The sequence below is a fragment of the Procambarus clarkii genome, chromosome 53, assembly GCF_040958095.1.
Source record: "Procambarus clarkii isolate CNS0578487 chromosome 53, FALCON_Pclarkii_2.0, whole genome shotgun sequence".
In the NCBI taxonomy this organism is placed as follows: Eukaryota; Metazoa; Arthropoda; class Malacostraca; order Decapoda; family Cambaridae; genus Procambarus; species Procambarus clarkii.
Window position 1 is genome coordinate 31,397,927 of NC_091202.1, and position 18,595 is coordinate 31,416,521.

At 40.6% G+C, this 18,595-nt stretch overlaps 1 protein-coding gene across 1 annotated transcript; it reads left to right on the plus strand.

Annotated features, from left to right (window-relative positions):
• The first annotated feature begins 7,248 nt into the window (after positions 1-7,248).
• LOC138352487 (pneumococcal serine-rich repeat protein-like) lies at positions 7,249-17,013 on the plus strand. Its single transcript, XM_069304986.1, has 2 exons — positions 7,249-9,994; positions 16,829-17,013. Exons 1-2 carry the CDS (start codon positions 7,249-7,251, stop codon positions 17,011-17,013), a joined length of 2,931 nt encoding a protein of 976 aa, XP_069161087.1.
• Positions 17,014-18,595: the final 1,582 nt, after the last annotated feature.

Here is an 18,595-nt window from a genome sequence, read left to right on the forward strand (position 1 = left end):
TTCAATTGTTGTTGTTGTTTAAAGATTCGCTACTTGGAACAAAAAGTTCCAAGTAGCACGGGCTATGATGAGCCCGTAGTGGACGGCTAACGCTAACTGGTCAGTAACGATGATCACACTACGATAATGACAAGTGTGTGTGTGACATCGCCCCTCCACCATCCTCTAACGTCCGCCGGCCTCTTTGTCTGGCCACATATTTATGCTGGAGGTAAATTTGGGCCTCTCGTAAAATACGAAATTGAAAGTGAATGCAAATACTGAGGCGGCTGTGTGTGAGCAAGATAAATTTACCGTGGGTGTTATTTTTTTGGGACTCCAAGGGAGTGTCAACATTGTGGGAGGTCACCTGCGTCTGGTAACACTGTGGGAAAGGTCACTAGAATAGGGTGAATATGAGTACTCAGGAACGCTATAGAGATGATTTAAGTAAATGATTACAAAGTTGGAAATACAGCAAATTGTTAACTGCTTGTAGGGTTATATCAGCAAAACATTAGCCGTTTTGTAAAATTTATTTAAAAAGTTATTAATAGTATTACTAATCTTAGTAATACTATTACTTAATAATATAGTAATACTATATTATTAGTAATAATAATATGCCGACGAGGAGTCACAATATCGTAGCTGAAATAAGTTGACCAAACCACACACTAGAAAGTGAAGGGACGACGACGTTTCTGTCCGTTGATAATAATAATATATCTAATATTATCCTTCGATTTTTATCTTGCTCGTGTTAAATCCCACATACCTTCTACAGTTAGTTTTGGTCGCCTTACCACGAAAATGATTTAAATTCTCGTGAACTATACAAATGAACTTTATATAAATCCCGGGCATTTGGAACATACTTGATAAGATCGACAACAAATACCATTTGCATTGTTTAGAAAGATGTAGAGTTAGGACTATTAATAAAGAGTACACAGAAATAAAGAGCTTAATAAAAAAACATATGAATAAGTTGTTTACATAGCAACTAAAGATAGAATTCTAAACAAAAGATTTGAACTGCATAAGTTTAGATTTTGAAAATAAATGGTCAAACACCGGCTGGACAATACGGTTTCAAACGAACGATGACACTGCTGGCCAGGTTACAGTGTCCAGCAGGCGTATACAGTACTTGGATAGGGACATGCACAAGCAAGACGAGGAGAGACGGCCAGGCCGGGACATGGCCCCTGTCGGTCGGGACATGTTCTACCCGTCCTCATTGTGGAGTGGGAGTTTGGGTCGGGCCGGGACATGTTTTACCCGTCCTCATTGTGGAGTGGGAGTTTGGGTCGGGCCGGGACATGTTTTACCCGTCCTCATTGTGGAGTGGGAGTTTGGGTCGGGCCGGGACATGTTTTACCCGTCCTCATTGTGGAGTGGGAGTTTGGGTCGGGCCGGGACAATCGTTAGCTGGCCAGATGAGCCGTGAAGACAAGAGGCGGCGGCGCCAACAATAGACAATCGCACAATAACAAAGGTTTCATTAACAATGGCGCTTTCTCTCAGCTCCTACTTAAGTACGCGGCCATAAGGCAAGGTACTCCTCTCTCCTTTCTTCTCTTGACGCCGGATAAACCAGCCAATTGCCTCTAACCGCTGTAGTCTCCGGCTTAAATGATACAACACTGCCTAGCCTAAAAACGAATAAAAAACAGGCAAAATTGAGCATTGTTTTATAATTCGCTTAATCCTTCAGTAAATTTAATCCTTAACATAATATTGTACTACACTTGTTGCTAACGCAGCGATCCATAGATGTCTAACGTATCAACAAATTGTCAAAAGAAGCCATTTCTTTTGACAGAAGAAGCTAGAAGTTTGCATGGGGTTGGACTCTTAAGTGTGCCTCGTCGCGATGTTATCAAGAGGCTTCGAGATTGTTAGTCAGACAGTGATCGAGCAAAGCTTATCACTCTTAAGTTATTTCTAAAATGTGTTTTTAAGTTTGTAGTTTACAGTTATTTGAAATTAATATCATTCAGTATAAACTAAATTATTAGCCATTTTGGGTTCTCATTATATTGCATAAGTCACTCCACTGCGTGAATTTAATAACAAGGAATTTTAATAGTTTGCCTCCCCCCCACTCCCTTGCCTGCAAATATTCGAATGATAACAGTGAATAAATTCCTTTGCAAGATCATCAGCTGCATTCAGTATATAGTTAAATATTTGTTTTTTATGTATTTATAGAGAAGGATCTCTCGCGTATATTCTTTGCTGTGGAAAACGATGACAAATGGACCAAATCTTATTATCATTAGAAGAAATGAAGTTAGAGGGGATATGACCCAGGCATACAAAATATTTACAGAAATCAACATTTATATATACAAGGGTTTTTTCATTCTTGTATAACCACTAGCACGCATAGTTTCGGGCAGGTCCTTAATCCTAATTTTCCCTGGAATACCACCCTCTAAATCGTTTAGCAGAGCGGTTGGGAGTCACGCCATTTTACGACCGACCGTGGCAAAGGCGGGCCCCAAGAGATGAAGCTCACGTCTGTAAACTCTGATGCAAGTCAACATTCACACATGCAGGGAGCTTGCAGGAAGTACTAAGAAGCAGGCAGTCATGCATACTGAGGCGGGGAAGCCAGGTGAGGGGCGCTTCAGGCACGACCCTCACACACCGGCAGCCATTACATCTGTTATGTCTTCTCCTGCCCCAGTCATAACGCCTACAACGACTCCTCTTATCTTCTGCCCACAGGTTCCTTCTCCTGTTGGGGATGTTTGTGTTGCTGCTTGTGTTACTGCTCGTGTTACTGTTGCTGCTCGTGTTACTGTTGCTGCTTGTGTTGCTGTTGCTGCTTGTGTTACTGCTTGTGTTACTGTTGCTGCTCGTGTTACTGTTGCTGCTCGTGTTACTGTTGCTGCTTGTGTTGTTCTTGCTGCTTGTGTTACTGTTGCTGCTGCTTGTGTTGTTGCTGCTTGTGTTACTGTTGCTGCTTGTGTTACTGTTGCTGCTTGTGTTACTGTTGCTGCTTGTGTTGTTCTTGCTGCTTGTGTTACTGTTGCTGCTGCTTGTGTTACTGTTGCTGCTTGTGTTACTGTTGCTGCTTGTGTTGTTCTTGCTGCTTGTGTTACTGTTGCTGCTGCTTGTGTTGTTCTTGCTGCTTGTGTTACTGTTGCTGCTGCTTGTGTTACTGTTGCTGCTTGTGTTACTGTTGCTGCTTGTGTTGTTCTTGCTGCTTGTGTTACTGTTGCTGCTGCTTGTGTTACTGTTGCTGCTTGTGTTGTTGCTGCTTGTGTTACTGTTGCTGCTTGTGTTACTGTTGCTGCTTGTGTTGTTGCTGCTTGTGTTACTGTTGCTGCTTGTGTTACTGTTGCTGCTTGTGTTGTTGCTGCTTGTGTTGTTGCTGCTTGTGTTACTGTTGCTGCTTGTGTTACTGTTGCTGCTTGTGTTACTGTTGCTGCTTATGTTACTGTTGCTGCTTGTGTTGTTGCTGCTTGTGTTGTTGCTGCTTGTTTTACTGTTGCTGCTTGTGTTACTGTTGCTACTTGTGTTACAGTTGCTACTTGTGTTACAGTTGCTGCTTGTGTTGTTGCTGCTTGTGTTACTGTTGTTGCTTGTGTTACTGTTGCTGCTACTGAAAAAAACAATAGTGATACTATTGCTTCTTCGGTACCGTTTTCTGCCGTGGAATTTAAGGAAATGTTAATATAATTTGTTGACATAGTAGTAAATTCGATTATATTACATAAATAATTTTATGAACTCCGCGTCTCTCCAGAGAGAGAGAGAGAGAGAGAGAGAGAGAGAGAGAGAGAGAGAGAGAGAGAGAGAGAGAGAGAGAGAGAGAGAGGGTAAAAGGGAAAATGACAGACTTGAAGCTATTTCGAATCCAATTCCAACCTATAGACAGAGAGAGAGAGAACCAAAGAGACGGACAGGCACACGGGTATTCATAGACAAATATGGCGACACAAAAATAATGAGAGACAAATATTAGCATAGTCAAAGAGGGTGGAGAAGAATAGACATGTTAATACTTTGACATCTCAGTGGGACTTGTTCCTGAGGCGGGCACACACTTACCTCAGCTGAGAGAGGGAGAGAGAGAGAGAGAGAGAGAGAGAGAGAGAGAGAGAGAGAGAGAGAGAGAGAGAGAGAGAGAGAGAGAGAGAGAGAGAGAGAGAGAGAGAGAGAGAGAGAGAGACATAAGGAAAGCCCGAAACGCCCGAAATGCCCGAAATGCCCGAAACGCTTTGCGTAATAGTGGCTTTAGGCATTGTATGTACTAGCTATACCTATAAGTTAAACAATCCTTGTAAATATTTATTGTATGTATGTACCTTACCTAAATAAAATTGTATTGTATTGTATTGAAAGAGTGAAGATAGTGGGCAAGTAACAAGGGGCGCCTGAAAGCCAGACTCACATGGAGAGTTTGAGCAGTAAGAGTGACCCAAGAATGTGAACGGACCAGCTCTGTGGAGCGACCCACAACTGACGTGTGGAGGAGCAGGTGTGTGGAGGGACTGACGTGTGGAGGCAGGTGTGTGTTGGGTGTGTGGGTGACATGTTGTGTGTAGAGCTCAGTGTGTGTGTGTGTGTGTGTGTGTGTGTGTGTGTGTGTGTGTGTGTGTGTGTGTGTGTGTGTGTGTGTGTGTGTGTGTGTGTCTGTGTGTGTGTGTGTGTGTGTGTGTGTGTGTGTGTGTTGTTATATGTAAGATATGAGGTACATTATCAAATCAGTGTCTCCGGACTTAGGGAAGAGTGGACGAGAAACATCACTAACTCGCACTGTGTGGCAGAAATCACCAGGGAATAATCTAGATACTTTTTATCGAATGAAAAGAGGTTGTGTCTGCCTGAACGTTGGCAATCATGAAAATGAATATCATCATTTATCATATATCATATCATTTGTATCATCAATACTCCATTACCTTCATTGTCAGGAGAAGTACGTCTCCTGTACAACATGATGTCGAAGAATTAAAAGTTACAATGCCGTGACTGGAACAATTAAACACTAAATCTATTCATTAGTGAAGGAAAAAAAAGGATGTGGACTTTTGGAACTGTTCTGTGCCATTATCAAGCGGGATAATTGCCCCAGGATGGTTCCGAACGCTGGCACGTGTTCTTTCTGTAATGTGTGTGTAATTGGTGCTCATCGAACACTATTATACATGTATATATATATATATATATATATATATATATATATATATATATATATATATATATATATATATATATATATATATATATATATATATATATATATATATATATATATGTGTGTCACCTGTGGCTGTGAGGTCAAAGACTGCCCGGGACTATGGAATTTTACTGATATGCTCATGTTCAAGTTATCAAATAAACTCAAAAGAACGTGATAGTTCACGTATGTTATTAATGTTGATGAATGTGAGTGGAAATACAATTCGGCTACCGCAGATTGACACAAGAATATTATATCTGATATTACAAATAGGAGAGTTGTTACTGTGTTTGTAATGAGTCAGTGACCAAGCTATGGAGGGAAACAGTCTAAGGCGCTCCAGGACCTCATTCCAGGGGTCTATCCAGAACCGTTTAAGGGTCTTGCTTCATTATTTGGCTCCTGGGCCTCGCTATTGTGCCTCGCTACAGGACCCTGTTACAGCGCCTCACTATAGAGCCTCACTGAACGACCATGCACCAGAGCTTCTCTAAATCCAGAGCTTCGCTACGGAGCCTCACTCTAATGCCTCAATCCGGTGTCTCACACAAGGATTTCGCTCTATATCCGTTCTCCAGAGCATTGCTGTAGGCCTTTGCTTCAGGTCTTGTCTCCAGGATTTGGGTGCAGTGCGTTTTTCCAGCGCTTCACACTTTCTTGTGTGTGCAACCCGTCCTCATAAAAATAACGTCACTTTTGGCTCGTATGCGCCGCTATGGCCAAATTTGGACGTAATTTGAAATGAAATCCAATCACAAAAGTGACGTACTGTTCCGTTTTCTGTTTGAGTCCTCCGGCTTACTCGGCCGGCTTAGAAAAGGATTCTTTCCATTAACGTTTTTCATAACGTTTTGAAACTTTATGAGAATTTCCTGCCCACCTAACCTATCAGAGGACCCATAACTTACTGATGTTGAAAAAAAAAAATCCCAAATTTAGTTTCAATTTTTTTTTATTTTCAAATTACGTCCATATTCGGCCATACGGGCAAACGGCCAAAAGCGACGTTCTTTTTAAGAGGACAGGTTGCATGTAATGATTCTTTTTAGTTGTTGCGAATAGAATTTCGAATTCTGCTTCATATAACGTCTGCGTGCTAGGCTGTTATGGCGACTGTTATTGTGAAAAAGGCTTCAGTTTTGAATGAAGCCTTTGATTTAATTTAATCCAGGTTGGGGGTCACTAACTCACTCGAAGACTTCCAACACTCACGACGGAACATTGAAGATGGCCTCGTTGTCTTAGTTCCTCGGCCTTGTCCCAAAAGGTCGTTGATCATCCGACACTGTTTATTAGTCTAGATATAGACCCGTCAACTGATGGCAAGATTATCCTCAAATAACGCAGCTGAAACAATGTTTGTTGTCATATATTTGTAAATGCCTCCTCTGGCATATTAAAAATTCCTACCTCGGACATACGGCCAAAATTGTATTTATATTTATTTTTGGTGTAAATAAAGTAGAGAAAATAAAACGGCTATCGATGGGAATTATTAGGTAAAATGTAATATGGTACATAATTGAATTTTTTGACGAACGAAAAACAAATTGTAGGCTTTATAAAATTTGCATATATCTAAAATGCCAATGCTAACGCTTTTCGCAAATTTTTCATAAATGATTCCTAGACATTGAGCAGTTTTACTACAAGACAAGTTGCGTGTCTCTGGGATGTCTCAGACAAGACAATGTCTTGATGTCAAGACAAGATGGGATGTCTCGAGTAGATAAATCTGTGTTTATCTACTCGAAGTTTGTGTTTATCTACTAAATTAGCTTTATTAGATCTATCGAAGAGATCAAAGCTCGTGTCATGTAGATGCAACACAGAAAATAAGGCTTGGTTTTGGTCCTATAAGGTCTATAAACTTCCGGAGAGAGACATTAAGGTCACCGCCTTAGCCTACTGACCAACCAGCAAGTATACGATAGTAATTAATGTTATTAATATAGTATATATATATATATATATATATATATATATATATATATATATATATATATATATATATATATATATATATATATATATATATATATATATATATATACATATATAGTGCAATGGTCGCATATACTAGTGCAATGGTCACATATACTAGTGCAATGGTCACATATACTAGTGCAATGGTCGCATATACTAGTGCAATGGTCGCATATACTAGTGCAATGGTCGCATATACTAGTGCAATGGTCGCATATACTAGTGCAATGGTCGCATATACTAGTGCAATGGTCGCATATACTAGTGCAATGGTCGCATATACTAGTGCAATGGTCACATATACTAGTGCAATGGTCGCATATACTAGTGCAATGGTCACATATACTAGTGCAATGGTCGCATATACTAGTGCAATGGTCGCATATACTAGTGCAATGGTCGCATATACTAGTGCAATGGTCGCATATACTAGTGCAATGGTCGCATATACTAGTGCAATGGTCGCATATACTAGTGCAATGGTCACATATACTAGTGCAATGGTCGCATATACTAGTGCAATGGTCACATATACTAGTGCAATGGTCACATATACTAGTGCAATGGTCGCATATACTAGTGCAATGGTCGCATATACTAGTGCAATGGTCGCATATACTAGTGCAATGGTCACATATACTAGTGCAATGGTCGCATATACTAGTGCAATGGTCACATATACTAGTGCAATGGTCACATATACTAGTGCAATGGTCACATATACTAGTGCAATGGTCGCATATACTAGTGCAATGGTCACATATACTAGTGCAATGGTCACATATACTAGTGCAATGGTCACATATACTAGTGCAATGGTCACATATACTAGTGCAATGGTCGCATATACTAGTGCAATGGTCACATATACTAGTGCAATGGTCGCATATACTAGTGCAATGGTCGCATATACTAGTGCAATGGTCGCATATACTAGTGCAATGGTCGCATATACTAGTGCAATGGTCGCATATACTAGTGCAATGGTCGCATATACTAGTGCAATGGTCACATATACTAGTGCAATGGTCACATATACTAGTGCAATGGTCGCATATACTAGTGCAATGGTCGCATATACTAGTGCAATGGTCACATATACTAGTGCAATGGTCGCATATACTAGTGCAATGGTCACATATACTAGTGCAATGGTCGCATATGCTAGTGCAATGGTCACATATACTAGTGCAATGGTCACATATACTAGTGCAATGGTCACATATACTAGTGCAATGGTCACATATACTAGTGCAATGGTCACATATACTAGTGCAATGGTCGCATACACTAGTGCAATGGTCACATACACTAGTGCAATGGTCGCATATACTAGTGCAATGGTCGCATATACTAGTGCAATGGTCGCATATACTAGTGCAATGGTCACATATACTAGTGCAATGGTCACATATACTAATGCAATGGTCGCATATACTAGTGCAATGGTCGCATATACTAGTGCAATGGTCGCATATACTAGTGCAATGGTCGCATATACTAGTGCAATGGTCGCATATACTAATGCAATGGTCACATATACTAGTGCAATGGTCGCATATACTAGTGCAATGGTCACATATACTAGTGCAATGGTCACATATACTAGTGCAATGGTCGCATATACTAGTGCAATGGTCGCATATACTAGTGCAATGGTCGCATATACTAGTGCAATGGTCACATATACTAGTGCAATGGTCGCATATACTAGTGCAATGGTCACATATACTAGTGCAATGGTCACATATACTAGTGCAATGGTCACATATACTAGTGCAATGGTCGCATATACTAGTGCAATGGTCACATATACTAGTGCAATGGTCGCATATACTAGTGCAATGGTCGCATATACTAGTGCAATGGTCGCATATACTAGTGCAATGGTCACATATACTAGTGCAATGGTCGCATATACTAGTGCAATGGTCGCATATACTAGTGCAATGGTCACATATACTAGTGCAATGGTCGCATATACTAGTGCAATGGTCACATATACTAGTGCAATGGTCGCATATGCTAGTGCAATGGTCACATATACTAGTGCAATGGTCGCATATACTAGTGCAATGGTCGCGTATACTAGTGCAATGGTCGCATATACTAGTGCAATGGTCGCATATACTAGTGCAATGGTCACATATACTAATGCAATGGTCGCATATACTAGTGCAATGGTCACATATACTAGTGCAATGGTCACATATACTAGTGCAATGGTCGCATATACTAGTGCAATGGTCACATATACTAGTGCAATGGTCGCATATGCTAGTGCAATGGTCACATATACTAGTGCAATGGTCACATATACTAGTGCAATGGTCACATATACTAGTGCAATGGTCACATATACTAGTGCAATGGTCACATATACTAGTGCAATGGTCGCATACACTAGTGCAATGGTCACATACACTAGTGCAATGGTCGCATATACTAGTGCAATGGTCGCATATACTAGTGCAATGGTCGCATATACTAGTGCAATGGTCACATATACTAGTGCAATGGTCACATATACTAATGCAATGGTCGCATATACTAGTGCAATGGTCGCATATACTAGTGCAATGGTCGCATATACTAGTGCAATGGTCACATATACTAGTGCAATGGTCACATATACTAATGCAATGGTCGCATATACTAGTGCAATGGTCGCATATACTAGTGCAATGGTCACATATACTAGTGCAATGGTCGCATATACTAGTGCAATGGTCGCATATACTAGTGCAATGGTCGCATATACTAGTGCAATGGTCGCATATACTAGTGCAGTGGTCGCATATACTAGTGCAATGGTCGCATATGCTAGTGCAGTGGTCGCATATATTAGTGCAATGGTCGCATATATTAGTGCAGTGGTCGCATATATTAGTGCAATGGTCGCATATATTAGTGCAATGGTCGCATATATTAGTGCAGTGCTCGCATATATTAGTGCAATGGTCGCATATATTAGTGCAATGGTCGCATATATTAGTGCAGTGGTCGCATATGCTAGTGCAATGGTCGCATATATTAGTGCAGTGGTCGCATATATTAGTGCAGTGGTCGCATATATTAGTGCAATGGTCGCATATATTAGTGCAGTGGTCGCATATATTAGTGCAATGGTCGCATATATTAGTGCAATGGTCGCATATATTAGTGCAATTGTCGCATATATTAGTGCAGTGCTCGCATATATTAGCGCAGTGGTCGCATATATTAGTGCAATGGTCGCATATATTAGTGCAGTGGTCGCATATATTAGTGCAATGGTCGCATATATTTGTGCAGTGGTCGCATATATTAGTGCAGTGGTCGCATATATTAGCGCAGTGGTCGCATATATTAGTGCAATGATCGCATATATTAGTGCAGTGGTCGCATATATTAGTGCAATGGTCGCATATATTAGTGCAGTGGTCGCATATATTAGTGCAATGGTCGCATATATTAGTGCAATGGTCGCATATATTAGTGCAGTGGTCGCATATGCTAGTGCAATGGTCGCATATATTAGCGCAGTGGTCGCATATATTAGTGCAATGGTCGCATATATTAGTGCAGTGGTCGCATATATTAGTGCAGTGGTCGCATATATTAGCGCAGTGGTCGCATATATTAGTGCAATGATCGCATATATTAGTGCAGTGGTCGCATATATTAGTGCAATGGTCGCATATATTAGTGCAGTGGTCGCATATATTAGTGCAATGGTCGCATATATTAGTGCAGTGGTCGCATATATTAGTGCAGTGGTCGCATATATTAGTGCAATGGTCGCATATATTAGTGCAATGGTCGCATATATTAGTGCAATGGTCGCATATACTAGTGCAGTGGTCGCATATATTAGTGCAATGGTCGCATATACTAGTGCAATGGTCGCATATATTAGTGCAATGGTCGCATATACTAGTGCAATGGTCGCATATATTAGTGCAGTGGTCGCATATATTAGTGCAGTGGTCGCATATATTAGTGCAGTGGTCGCATATATTAGTGCAATGGTCGCATATACTAGTGCAATGGTCGCATATATTAGTGCAGTGGTCGCATATATTAGTGCAGTGGTCGCATATATTAGTGCAATTGTCGCATATACTAGTGCAATGGTCGCATATACTAGTGCAGTGGTCGCATATATTAGTGCAGTGGTCGCATATATTAGTGCAGTGGTCGCATATATTAGTGCAATGGTCGCATATACTAGTGCAATGGTCGCATATATTAGTAATCAACACTTGTCTTTTCTAATCAAAGTGGGAACTGCTTAGACATTTCAGTCAATGTCTTTATTATGCACCCCATACCCATCCCGTGGACGGTGGTGGGAAAGGGGTTACAGAGGCACATAATGGGTTCAGGAACTGAACCCCATTAGTTCATGTAGCTAAGCAAGTGACAATCTTGGGAAGGGAAGGGAACTATGAGCTAAAAGCGCCAAGCCATTACGACTATATAGCACTGGGAAGGGGTCAGGATAAGGATTTGGGATGGGACGGGGGAAAGGAATGGTGCCCAACCACTTGTGGACGGTCGGGGATTGAACGAACAATCTTGTGAAGTTAGTTACCCATTTGTTAAGCCAGACATGGCAAAAAATGTCATTAAAAAGAGGTATCAAGCCTCATGTCAAAACACTAAGAATTATTGAATAGTCGTTAATAAATGTTCATATTGAACTTGTAATTTTTTGTATAATTTATTTGTTGCTGTTGCATAGAAGTCTATTTTTTGCCATGTAAAAGTTGGTTTTTGTTTTCTTTTGTTAGCTAAAGCATTTGTATGTTTTGATGTATGTTTGATCTTTGATATCTAATTCATACAATGTATGAAACATTGTATGTTTCTAAGTTTAAGAAATAAAAATATTCTGCAATAATTTTTATGAAATGACTTCTAATAGTTGTGGTGTGTGGCCCTCATGACAACACAAATGTGGCCCATATGGCCCTCGGGGGGGCCCTGAGCTTGACATACCTGTTATAGCTTATGTTCTGGTTACAATCTCTTACTCATCTCTATTGATGACATGTGCTAGTGAGAAATGGGAATGAGAAACGCGAGTGTGAGAAATATGAACAAGAAACGTGAGAGATGAGAATTCAAGGTGAAAGTCAGTATGATTAAGAGAGGTAGATTTTTAGAATGAGAAAGGTGAGAGAGTAAAAATGGTGAGAGAGAGAGAGTGAAGGAGAGATAGTGAAAAAGGAGAGATAGTGAAGGTGAGAACAATGAGTGGGAGAATGTCAGAGGTTAAAGTTAGAGAGTAGAGCCACTCCCAACTTTAGTCTGTGGCTCATCAAGCTGACGGGTCCACCAAGTGAGCTCTCTCTCTCTCTCTCTCTCTCTCTCTCTCTCTCTCTCTCTCTCTCTCTCTCTCTCTCTCTCTCTCTCTCTCTCTCTCTCTCTCTCTCTCGAATATCAATACCCGAATAAATGTCAGTCCGTGTGTGTGTGTAAATTTGTGTGCGAATGTGGCTTGGCCAGTTTACATGTGTATGTGTTGATCAGTGTGTGTGTGTGTGTGTACTCACCTAGTTGTGCTTGCGGGGGTTGTGCTCTGGCTCTTTGGTCCCGCCTTCACGTGTGTATGTTTTTATTATTTTGTATTTTTTGTATCTGCAGAATCGAGAAATTAGCTCTTAGAACTCCCCTTTCTAACCAATCTATTTTTCATTTATTATATCTACTACATATATTTATCTCTAACTCACACACACACACACACACACACACACACACACACACACACACACACACACACACACACACACACACACACTGTGTGGTGCCCATATCTTAAGAAGCACATCAACAAACTGGAAAAGGTGCAAAGACATGCTACTAAGTGGCTCCCAGAACTGAAGGGCAAGAGCTACGAGGAGAGGTTAGAAGCATTAAATATGCCAAAACTAGAAGACAGAAGCAAAAGAGGTGATATGATCACTACGTACAAAATAGTAACAGGAATTGATAAAATCGACAGGGAAGATTTCCTGAGACCTGGCACTTCAAGAACAAGAGGTCATAGATTTAAACTAGCTAAACACAGATGCCGAAGAAATATAAGCAAATTCACCTTCGCAAATAGAGTGGTAGACGGTTGGAACAAGTTAAGTGAGAAGGTGGTGGAGGCCAAGACCGTCAGTAGTTTCAAAGCGTTATATGACAAAGAGTGCTGGGAAGACGGGACACCACGAGCGTAGCTCTCATCCTGTAACTACACTTAGGTAATTACACACACATCCCCAGAAAGCAGCCTGTAGCAGCTGTCTAACTCCCGGGTGCCTATTTACTGCTAGGTGAACAGGGACATCAGAGTTTTTTTTTATCATTATTATTTTCTACAGACGTGGCCACACATTTATAATGCTAACCAGCATATATACATTTTCTTCTGTCCTCCATGGACAAGGTGAGAGATCTGTTAAACATATAGTTTAAGGATTTATTGAACACTCAACCACAGAAGATGATACCTGCTTGAAGGGGTTCTGGGAGTTCTTCTACTCCCCAAGCCCGGCCCGAGGCCAGGCTCGACTTGTGAGAGTCTGGTCCACCAGGCTGTTGTTTGGAGCGGCCCGCAGGGCCACATACCCACCACAGCCCGGCTGATCCGGAAGTTCTCTTGGAAAACAGTCCAGTTTTCTCTTGAAGATGTCCACGGCTGTTCCGGCAATATTTCTTATAGCCACCTGTGGATGACTTACATCCACAGGTGGGTTACTCATCCACACTCACTCCCCCTCCACAACAGACTGGTCTAGGAGTGGAGTGGAAAGGGGGGGGAGGTGCCCCCCTCTCTCCCACCCTGACTCTTCCGTTTCCCAATGATGCGGAAATTTATCGTGAATTTAATTCTCACGGTAGAATAGGGCTTGCATTTTTTTTTAATTCAACTCGTAATGGAATTTATCATTACAGAGAACAGCATCATAAATAATATTTTAAATGTGGACAACTAAGTAAATTCATTTTATAAATTTTCGAATTCTAAATTTGTTATAATTCGAAGAAACCAACATTATATATATATATATATATATATATATATATATATATATATATATATATATATATATATATATATATATATATATATATATATATATATATATATATATATATATTTGTCCTTCTTTCACCGACCAATAATTATTTCTGGGATGGATCAAATCCAAAAATTATCAGGCTTCATCTATCTTCGTAGTGGTCCTAATTTCACTGCTATTTCCTTTATCATTCTCATCTCTTGGCCTCGATTTTAGGCACAATGATGAGGCTTCAACTATGTCCTGCCCGAAACGCTTTGCGTAATAGTGGCTTTAGGCATTGTATGTACTAGTACTATCTATAAATCCATCAACTTTTGTATCTTACCTTGTATGTATGTACTTTACCTGAATAAATATTTGTATTTGTATGTTCTAAGGCCACCACGCCCGGACAATCCAGGCCAATGTTGTCGATCAGAGTGTGAGCTCTTCTCAGCACGCCATGAAGTCTTCTCGTTAATCAAGAACATACGTTGAACTGTCATACAGGGTCGCAGTTCGTAAGGATGCTTCAAAGGCATCTTTCCGAGGTCAAAACGACTCGACTCTATGAAGGTTTGGCAAGTATTTCTGCCAGCTAGCAAGCGAATTTCTCTATGGACCAATAGGAGTTGACTTCCCGTTAGTTGAACATTTTGTTATTATTTTTGCATGTCGATGTGTCTTGTGATCGCATGATTCTTCTGGGCGCCATATTGTTCTAGAGTGTTTCATGGTGATAATATCAACGTTAGGCTTTCTCCCATATTATGCGGATCCGCGGGCTGTGACTTTCACACGTTCTTTGTTGCTTCTAGATGCGGGCTTTAGCAAGTATGACTCAAATAACAGCCAAATCACTCTAGATTAGTGTAGGGTGCCGCAACTCGACCCATAGGATATAATGTCCCTAAGGCCAAACACTTAAGTACTTAATTAAAATGGTAGCAAGCGACTCTCGAAATCGTCGCGATGTCCCATTTTCTGTTCGTGGGTTTTCGGGTAGATCAGGTTCGAGTAATTTCCAGCCCGTCCTCCAAACAAAGACCCAAAAGTGATTCCATGCACCCACCAAACCCCCTGTTTATAAATGAAAAACGGTTTGCACATGACTCACAACTGATTTCGTTCGAACACTTCCGGAACAAGTGCTTCACTGACGAATTTTGTTCGAACCACAACGCTGTAAATGCTTCACCCACGTACTACAAATAAAAATAATCGCCAACAGAACCTAAACACCTAACCTAACCTATGCCTATATATGCACATTATGTTAATACATTATAATATTAATTTATATTTGAGAAAACTCCCGTTTTGAATGAAAAGCATGTAAAAATTTATAAATGCGTCTGAGGGGTCGCCGCTGGATGTAATGGACTTGAGTCGAGGACGGGTTGGGTAATTTAGTACAACAGTTTAATGACGTTGGGGAACGCTCGGGAGAACGGGCTGAATGTGGAGGAAGGAGACCTGGCAGCCATAGTGAGTGAGAAGACACCACACAGATGACAGTGGGTATTGGGCGCCCCGCCGGCCAACCTCTATAGTTCCCAAGTTATGTCATTTCGTTCTATTTTGTTTTAAATAATACCCAATCATTTATTATTTCTTTTATTATGTATTGATTAGTGTTACTGCTCTTGTTATTGATGTATATGTCAGGGTTTTCCTATGGATTCACTAAGATTGTCAGATTTGAATATACGTAAAGTCAATATTCATTGTTGGCAGGAGAATAACTATTGTAAACATATATATGCTTCCCTTTTGTGATGTGTCGCCCCCCCCCCCCACCTCACTTGACACCAGTGATCATACAAGTTTCTGACAATGTTCCTTGGGGAAGACACTTGAAGCTAATCACAGGAATCTGTACACCAGTTGATTGACAGTTGAGAGGCAGGACCAAAGAGCCAGAGCTCAACCCCCGCAAGCACAACTAGGTGAGTACAGGGAAGACGTCGCTCTTACTTTATAACAGTAGCTTAGCATTTTAAAAGCACTACAATCACCTTCTGTGGTCGATAGTTCAATAAATCATTGAACTACTGTATATGTTTAACAGATCTCTAATGGAGGAGGTCCATGGAGGACAGAAGAAAATATTTAAATGTTGATTAGCATTGCAACTGTGTGGCCAGGTCTGTGGTAGAAAATATTAAAAAAATAAACTTAATAACAACCGTAATACTTGTAAATATCTACACGAAGGAAAGATTATATCTTATTGAAGCATGGCGCATTATTCACTATATTGCTCCACAACACTGATCCTACATCTGGCTAGTGTTGTAAAGCCTAAGTACTTGAGTACTTAGTACACAATCGACTTGAGAATGGTCCAGGACGGACCGAAACGTCGTCGTCCCTTCACTTTCTAGTGTGTAGTCAACAAAGCCTAAGTATTAACAGTGTTGCCACACACCCCGCAACACATAAGCTTCCCACGGGAGGTTGCCATGATACATGTTCCATGTGTTGTGAACACAAGCCGTCATGATACTAGATGTACACAGAACCTTCCCTACACGAAGAAATGAACAGAAGTTTCCTTAAATCATTCACCATGCCGCTGAAGAACTTCAATATAGCCATCGACATCCATGACCCAAAGCATATCGTCTGAAACCGATCATGATTGGTCTAAAAGAGAGGAAGTATCGTCCACAGTTCGTCTTTAATGGCTGCCCTCGGAGGATAAGTGCTGAGAAGGAGATGGATAAGGAAGCGGAGAAAATGGTGGTGGAGCAGGAAAAAGGTGACGGAGAAGGAAGAATAGAGAAGTTGGAGAAAGCCTAGGAAGAACACAGAGGGAAAGAGACTGGGGTGGAGGTGAGAGAGAGGCCACAAGGGGCTGCCAGAATCAGCCCGTCTTCCTAAGGTTTACAAACGTCAAGAAACTGTCTTGTTAAGTCCTCTATCCTAATCTACCATAGGACCCAAAACAGAAAACGGAACAATATGTCTATTTCGTGAGCCGCTATCATTTTCTAGTACGACTATTTTTGGTCTTAGATAAAGTATATATCAAAATGCGACGTTCTGTTACAAGGACTGGTAGGCCTGACTGCTGCTGGTGAGAACGGCACCATATATCTATATCTATATCTGTATATCTATCTATCTATCTATCTATCTATCTATCTATCTATCTATCTATATATATATATATATATATATATATATATATATATATATATATATATATAAAATTATATTAAGCCTTAAGTAGCGCCTAGTCCTAGGATTGTTAAGAGAGGTTAGGTTACATTCTATATTTATGATGCTCTTTAAAAAGTTTCCAATTTGGCCAAATTTAGTGATACTAAACGTCAAGTTTTTAGTGGCTCATCACTACATATTGGAACTTTCTACCAAATAGCTACCGTCCTATAAGTGTTTTTTTTATTTAAGAGGGGATGGACTTGAGTGATGCTAGGCTGCGGCAGCAGTGGTACAAGGAAGCAGCCTAGTAAATGTGATAATATTCCATAATGTTAGCTAACCGTTGGCTGCCAACGCCGTGAGGTAACGCTGGGTGGGACAATAAGGTGTGAGACGTGCTGGCCGGAATACTCTCAAGACAGTAGCAGAGGACGAGGTGACTGTTCAACACTGTGTGGTCGTGTTCACCAAAACTGACTTAATCAAGAGGAAACCAATTAAAACGAGCTCTGATCAGCGCTGACTCCTGGGGGAACCATTGTAAACTCCTGAACACGAGGCTACGTGTTGTAAAAGTTAGCAGAACTTGATGGACAAATATTTGTGGCTGTGAGAAATTAATTACAGCGACAGCCCAGGGGGTTAATTTTTGATTGTTGCCGCCGAAGGCGGCTAGTTTATTGTGCACCCCATACTCATCCTGTGAGCGGTAGCGCAAAAGCATTACAGAGGGCACAAAAGGTCTTTATCAGACCTCATCTTAGATTATTTCATAAACAATTTCATCTATCCTTCACACCTTATAGTTACAATGTAAGCTAGTTACAGAGAAAGTGCTATTACAAGACCTATATATTTACAGTAAGTTATCATACATTAATGGTAGGTCTTATCGCTAATACATAATAGTTTGACCAATGGGGACATTACAGAGTCATAGGGGAGCTTCTGTTTATTATTAGTCCTCACAATACACTACTTGTTTCTGAATCTCATATGTCGCGATTCTTTGAGGTCCGGAGGACGGTGTCAAGTCAGACGCCGTGTTCACCAGTCAACTGTGATTTTTGTTTGGTTGACACAGGTTTCAATTGCGGGTTGAAACAGCGTGACAGTGTAACCCAGTCAAATTCTTTGCAGTTAATACTGTGTATCTTTTCACCTGTGTGTAAAGTAAGAACTAAACATGAATTATTGAATGAAACCATTAAGTGGT

Coding starts and splice junctions, on each gene's coding strand:
- LOC138352487 (XM_069304986.1), top strand. CDS start 7,249: ATGGTCGCATATACTAGTGCAATGGTCACATATACTAGTGCAATGGTC. Junction 9,995..16,828: donor TGCAATGGTCGCATATGCTA/GTGCAGTGGTCG, acceptor CATGACCCAAAG/CATATCGTCTGAAACCGATC.